Source organism: Dinoponera quadriceps, unplaced genomic scaffold (genome assembly GCF_001313825.1).
Source record: "Dinoponera quadriceps isolate SergipeBrazil2010 unplaced genomic scaffold, ASM131382v1 scaffold1069, whole genome shotgun sequence".
NCBI lineage: Eukaryota > Metazoa > Arthropoda > Insecta > Hymenoptera > Formicidae > Dinoponera > Dinoponera quadriceps.
Genome location: NW_014555200.1, coordinates 123425 through 130881, shown reverse-complemented (window position 1 = coordinate 130881; position 7457 = coordinate 123425). Strand labels below are relative to the sequence as shown.

At 39.8% G+C, this 7457-nt stretch overlaps 1 protein-coding gene across 3 annotated transcripts; it reads right to left on the bottom strand.

Moving 5' to 3' along the window:
• Nucleotides 1–162: 162 nt before the first annotated feature.
• On the bottom strand, nt 163–7153 carry LOC106743538 (exportin-1). 3 transcript variants are annotated; one of them, XM_014617480.1, is made up of 14 exons: nt 6832–7153; nt 5307–5542; nt 5026–5220; nt 4593–4943; nt 3741–4460; nt 3420–3654; nt 3187–3350; nt 2847–2981; nt 2615–2758; nt 2394–2540; nt 2065–2313; nt 1729–1981; nt 1174–1424; nt 163–1013 (listed from the first exon to the last, which is right to left on the bottom strand). In XM_014617480.1, the coding sequence occupies exons 2-14, from the start codon at nt 5502–5504 to the stop codon at nt 867–869; spliced, it is 3189 nt and encodes a 1062-aa protein (XP_014472966.1). In that variant the 5' UTR covers nt 5505–5542; nt 6832–7153; the 3' UTR covers nt 163–866. The 3 variants fall into 3 exon arrangements, with proteins under 3 accessions (XP_014472966.1, XP_014472965.1, XP_014472967.1); XM_014617479.1 differs by lacking the exon at nt 6832–7153 and adding an exon at nt 6485–6690; XM_014617481.1 differs by lacking the exon at nt 6832–7153 and adding an exon at nt 5963–6234.
• Nucleotides 7154–7457: the final 304 nt, after the last annotated feature.

Here is a 7457-nt window from a genome sequence, read left to right as displayed (position 1 = left end):
TCTCTCATTTCATCTGTAAATAACATTCCTCCAATTATTTATTATTTCTTTAGGGAATAAAAATGATTTTTATTGGCATCACTGCTGAACATTGATACGTCTTCAATTATATAAATGAAGAATATATCATTTTACCGAATAAAAAATATGGAACAGGAAGAGTTTCTTTGTATTATTTATATTATAAAAACAAATTCATGTATCAATACATTAGTATAAGCTATCACAAGTAAGCTTACATACATACATACATATTCGTACCGATCCGACTGTAAATTTAAACGGCCAAGAATGCGCACAAAAAATTCTGTGGGTTACATCGTTTTCTTAATTCGCATAGAAATGCCAAAGACGAAACTTAATATAGTAGTATTTTGTCTCAAAATTTCTTATACAGAAATATATGTATCAAATTACTCGACAGTAATTCTGAAGAATAATAACATTATTTTTGCCATTTCCATCGTTTTTTTGTAATTCTGAGTAATGGGAATTGATAGTCTGTAAGGTTTTATCCTACATACGCTTCTAGACAATCGACTTTCTCTGAGAAGTAATTCTTTTTATTGCGTTACATGAAATAGCATCGCTAGCAGGCAATTGTCCCGTTATCCATAACAGAAATTTGAATTTTTTAAAAATCCTATAACAGACAAACAGTCACCACGTTTCGGGCTTACCTCCTTGACAAGGGTGTAGTTTTACACAGATTCGGTTTTAGTAAATAATTAATATTTATCCGTTCTCTGATGGTGTGATGACGGTGATGTCGCAGGGATAATTACAGCTCAAAGGATACAGTAATCCCTTAAACGGTGTTTCTTATTCGGATGTGCAGAAAACGATAAACAAGGACTACTGATACTTCAGTCCTGCATCTCTTCTGGCATTTCGTGAGGATTAAGAATACCCGGTACAGCCATTTGCTGCCTTCTTTTCTCTTCTTGTGCTAGCCGTAGAGCCGTTTCCCGTTCCTCCAAATAAAGCTCTGAATCGTCTTCGCCCGTATATTCCTGTAGGTGCGAGAATTTATTTATTTATTTATGTCCGAATATAGATCTTAATGTATTAATATAACACTTGGTGTGTGTGTGTGTAGGCGCGCACGCGTTCCTGTGCATGCATGTCTTTTGTCAATTTTATACACGAGTCCAAATGTCGAACATTACTTACTCTAATTTGCACGAGGAAATCTCTGAGATGTTCCTTGAACATGGTGATATCTTGATTAAGATGGAATAAACCTTGCACGGTTATTTTAATCTGATTATCAGTTAAATGCGGAAAGGCTGCTCTAAGCAATCTTGCAACGAATTCTTGTATATATAAAGTATTATCAGGTACAGGACCGAGCGGCACCTGAATTTTTCCACGTTCAATCAATGTAAACATATAAGCAAGAATTGTAGCGTGCATCGTAAGGCCTGCAATTAATAAAATTGATAAAACAGCGGTATATTAATCAGTTAGAGACGAACATTACTGAAGTAAATATTTCGATTAAAATTCGAATGACTTTTTACAACCTTACTGTTGTAACAAGAAACAAAATTTAATATATGGAAGTATAATAAATTATTATTCGTAACAAATATAAACATCTATTAGTTATTTATAGATAATTTTTCTTGTTCGTTACTTGAAATTCTGTTACTCGAAATAATATTTAAAGACTCTAGCTCGGAAGTTAATTAATAAAGATTGCGTATTTTTTCAATTATATTTTACCTGCCGTGTGTGATGTATCCGTAACAACACTGAATATATGTTGTAGAATATCTGTAAAGTAGGTCTGATAAAAACTTTGACCCGCTTGTTCATGTTGTTCAATGTTCAGTAAAAGTTGGTGGAGAATCTGTAGTCCAGTATCCGCCACATTCCTCATTGTGTGTTTAAAGGCCCAAATGATCGAGTCAAGGACCAATTTAAATTGTGCTGGTGGTATTGACAGGAATGCCGGGAAACAATGAATGTTCACCGCCTAAGTTGAAAAACAGACAGAGCAATATAACTAATCTTTACTCACATGAGAAATGAATGAATATCGCATCGAATTAAGCTTGCCTGCAGGAGAAGGAAGAAATTCGTTCTGTGTTCAGGGAATTCTTCAAAGTCCTTATTGATCATTTCCAAAGTACATTCAAATACTGCATCGAATATTTTCGGCACCTCGCTAGTGATATGGGCTTCTAGTTTGTTCACTATAGTGGCCATAGCACTAAGCACTTCTGGCTCCCTAGCACAATGGACATTTGTCTTTTGATAATCTAATAAGACGGCGTCCAGCAATGGTGGTATAAAGTTTTCCAGTACCTGACCGTGAGAAATCTCAATTAATATATTTCGTGTCGATGCGAAGGAAAAACAAGGAATCTGAGAGTGAAAAAACGTACCATTTGATGATCACTCGTCCTATTCACCCAATCGGATATTAATTTCAACGTTTCCTTTTTCACTACTCTCATACTCTTTATTAAAGGCTGCTTCATCACTATTTCGCCATTTACAGATATCGCAGCACTTATATTCTCACTCATAACCTAAATGAATGTGAATTCACGTCTTATATATCATTGTCCGCACGAATTCGGCACTTAAATAAACACACACATACCTTATAAACATTCAACATATCTAAGTATATTTTCCCTAACTGTATCACGTACGGGTGTCCAAGAGCTTTACAAGCTCTAACGTTTGTTTTCAAGATGCTGGCGAGTTGTTTTACTGCTTCTTGGTCCTTTAAGACATCCACGTTCTAGCGAGGAAAAAAAATATATATATATAAATTTTTTTAAAATAAACGCACAGTATTTTCTCCCTTTACAGTGTATTGTATTACATACTTTAGATGCTTGACTTATAATATCATCCCAAACTTGATTAGGAAGAAGCATATACTTTTCAATCAACTGCTCCTGCATCAAGGTGTCGGCTTGTGCACTTATCATGTAGCCAACCGCTTCGTAAAATGTATGTACCTATTGCAGAATGCACGTTATATGTGTAATTGAATGTCACATAAATATATTACAGTTCGGAGGAAGGGAGAGGAAGGGAAAGAGAGAAAATGTGAAAATCAAAAATTCCCGAATGGTACGATCTGATATTGTGAAAGTATTTAAATCGTTTCAACCGGATGAAAATGTCAAGCACCGACGGTCAAGCAGAGTAGAACTATCTTACCTGTTGCGTTTGGAGATCGCATATAATGGTGCTAATCGTAGAAAGAATTTCCTCAATAAATGGCAAGGCTTCTCCCACTTGTACGGTGACAAAATGTCGTCTGCACTTCAATGCTATTTTGATAAAAGTGTCGCAGGCCATATCTTGCACTCCGTCATGCGTTTCTGTAACAAATGCACTTAAGTTTCATCATGAGCGACAAAAAGTCCTCGTGATACGAAATGTCTACTCACCATGCATAAACTCAAACAGTTTATTTACAACAGTCTTTAGAAATTTCCAATGGGCTCGGAGAAATCGCGGATACTGACCAACAACGTACATGATATTGCTGGCGATTATAGCCTTGTTGTCTTTACCCTTCTTCTGTTCACACAGACCAAGCAAATCCTTAATTACCGTTACTAAGAAGCGTTTTTCATCCTCTTCGTGCATAGCGCCGGAAATGCTGCCTATCGCCCAGCATAACTGAACACAAAACACGAGATTAAATGTACCATCACATAACATGCACGTTATGTAACGTCAGAGGCTGTCTTGAGATAAATAATTACCGTGTTGAGATTTTTCCAAGACCATTCCGTACCGTTGACTTGGTTTTGTAATTTCTCGGTCATCACTCTTTCAGTATCCATGTAATCGAGATGAGTAAGATACACGAGAGTTTCTCGCATATTCTTATAGAGATTTATAGAGTCGGTGTCTTTCATAAATTCTCTGACAACTTCACCGTTCTCATTTTCTACAACGAGCACCTCCTCGGGTTTCGCCATTCTGCTAATCATAATATAACGCACTTTTGTCAAAACTGGGCAGTAGAACACTCTACGAGTGCCGACGTTTATTTTAGTCACGAAAAGTGGCGATGTAGTCATAAAGGGGTTTTCTTTGTACAGGTCAGCGGCCAATCCATTCCAATACTCCAAACAAATCTTAAATATCTCAACTTCCTCAACCTCCGAGATAAGAACGAGATAGTGTAATGCCTTTAATAGTGTGTCGTTCAGTTGCTTCTTTTCTATCAGCTCAGCATGGTCTTTGAGAAAAGTGCAGAGAAACATGGCTAAATTCTGAATAAAATTCTGCTCTTGGTCTTGACCAGCTCCGTATGCCTCGCGTATGTTGGTTTCCAGCGGGAGCATCAGCTCCAGCTGCTGCATCGTATTGATAAATAACACGACAAACATGTCGTCATAAGTCGCCACAGAGGAGACGGCCGCAATTTCAGTGAGACACTTTAGAGTAACATTCCGAAATATTGGTACGTTCAAAAACTGCAAGAAAAAGTTATCTTAGAAATGTAACAGCGGAATATTGACGATGAAGTTACGCGTCTTCACGGGGGGGAAATGAAGAAACAATTGTAGGAAACATATGTAAAGTATCATACATAAGACTCAATTTACCTTGAATATTAAAGTAGTTATTAATTTCGTTTCAAAAATATATCCCAAAGGTATCCAGTTTAAAAACCTTAGCAGTGTCTCTAATGTGACCGCCACTAACGGAACATTTTGTGAATTGTCCATCACAAATTGGCAAAGCTGGAATATCTGTGAAAATTCGCTGCACATCGTATCCTTTAAGTGCTTTGCCTTTGTCTGGGTCATTTGGCCGCTAGAAAAGTCAAATACTTCCTCTGACAAAAGTTTCAGGATGGCCATGTTATTTTGACAGAGACTCTCGTTAGTTTTACTCGCTCCGACAATGTCACCGATAAAAGATTCCCAATTTTTTGGCCACTCACGCTTAAGCACCTTTATGCAGGAAACATTGATGATTAATATGAGCAATGATATCCTGACAACAAAATATAGATCGTTTTTCAAGTTTACTCACCTGCACAAGAATCATGTTGAGTTTGTTTAAGTAAACTTTGGAAGCTTCCATTGTTTCCGGATCGCTGCTTGTTTTTATGATAAGGCCTACGATGTACTTTTTTATACCCTCGCATTGATTTCTTGGTAATACTTTCCATCGTGTTTTTATAACTTGCTCCAATATTTGCAAGCCATAATATTTCGTTTGTTGATTCTGTACAATAACGTGTCGATCAAGTTAATTGCAAGTACATGCAGGCAATAATAATGAAGAAACTGATAACCTTGCAACATATTTACCTGTGAAAATTCTAGAATAGTATCTACGCGTGTCCAAGCATTTGGATGTTCTTTAAGCGTCGTTAACACTTCCTGAGCGACTCTCTGTTGCTCACCTATCCCAGTATACATACATCCTACTATATTGTCGAGTAATGTTATATCCAATTTCTGATTAAAGTCCAATAATTTAGAGGCTTGCTCAGCCAAAGTTGCCATTATGTATAGTAACTATGTCCTTCCGTACGTCTTATCCTCTAAATAAAAGAGAACATGCTGTTATGTTTTGTCACAAGGTTTGAATAAATATGTGTTAACACGTATGTGAGATTTGTACAATTAATTGTATCAATACTGTTCTGTGTGCCTGTATTCAGCATTAAAATTACCACGCAATAAGAAATAAATCTACGAACTAAAGGGAAATATACCTCATTATTTACACAATAACATGGTTTAACCTCTTTGTTCTGCAAAAAACAGCAAGAAATAACGAACCGTACTGTCCTGTTGCGAACATACGGGCACACTGGTCAGCATCGATGCATTCAATTATACCCAAAACCAGCACTAAGCTGGATACATTAATTTAACACTGATTTCAATTGCATATTATAGGGTATCTTTAATTGTAAGATCGGAGGACCACGAGGTAGCGAATAGGGTGTTAATGCTACCTGGTTTTTCTCTCATAAAGTACCGCGGCTCTTAATTAGCGGCTTGGCGTGGAAAAAGCATCGTTGGGATCGCGCGACGATGTCAGAGTCGCAGGAGGTACGGCGAACACGAGTATTTGGAAACAATAGTGATAAGTGTGACAAAAGTGGCATGGCACGCAGCGCGTGTTGGTCGCGCCTCCGTTCGCGCCGTTCGAGCCAGAAATCGAGGAGAGCGCGAGGAGCATCGGCGCGGACCGAGTATAAAGGGACTCGGTGGCGACTCGGTGCCGTGAGGAAAAGGTCACCGTACCGCCCGACCTAACCTACATCTGACAATAGGAAGCAAGGTTATGTGAAATAATCGCGGGTACAATTATCGCGCGTGGACGTAAACAACGTTATTCCCGACGGCGGGGCTCGGTCGGGGAAGGCGGCCCACGATGCCGTCGCGCATTGGCGTTTTGGCGTCCCCGCGGCGGGCTCCGTCCGTTGCGTCGTTGAAGTCGGCAGGCCGCGCGCGAGAACGACGCGCCAACTTACCGCATCCACTCTCACACACCGTACTCTCCCCGTTCGGAAAATGAAAAGAAGCACACGTCCCGCACCGACGATCACGGCGGTGTATCGATGCAAATCACAAGCGTAAAAGGGTCAAACACACAACTGCCGATTCCCGCGCGCCCGACCAATTTCGTTCCTCGTTTCACTCACATACACGCACACACACACACTCGTCATTCCACACTGTCGCTCCCTCGCGCGCATCCTCCTCTCTCACTCGCCCGTTCGCTCGCTCGTTCTCTCTCTCTCTCTCTCTCTCCTTCCTTCCTCACTCACTCACTCACTCGTCCTCTCTTACTCGTTCTCTCTCTCGTGTTCCCTCTTACTTTATCTTCTGCACGTACTCCCTCGTCTCTCCCTTTTCTGTCTTCGCTACTTTTGCGACGGTCACCAGCGAGGAGAGGAGACTGACTCCGCGAAGTCGCGCGAGATACCCACCGAGGCCGTTCTTCGTCGTAACCTCGTGCTCTTAACCTCATACGAGAGCCGCTGTCTTTCTCTCAACGTCGAAGACCGATCGGAAACAAGCGCGAAAGGCGTTCGCACCTACTACGTCTTCCCGAAAATCCAACCTCGAGATTTTCGAAAATAATAACAAGATGGCCGGAAAGTTTACGCGACCATTGCGGATAAACTGTGATCACGATTGGCCCTCACGAACAATCCCTGGCCAATAGACGTGACGTTAAACGGCTCTTTCCGGTGACGTTGGACTAGCGTCGCTGACGTCATGTATACAACACGTGCGCTTAGTTTTGACTTGAGAATTCTCGTTTCTCGGTCCAACCGACCGGATTAACTTAACGTTATGCGCGAATAATACAAAAAAATTACAAACATATTCTTAGGAACAGCAAAAATTATATCAATTCACCGCTGATTCTCTCATAAATATTTCATAAATTGTTATTGATAATCTATTAAATGGATGCGTAGGTCTGAAAGAGAGAAA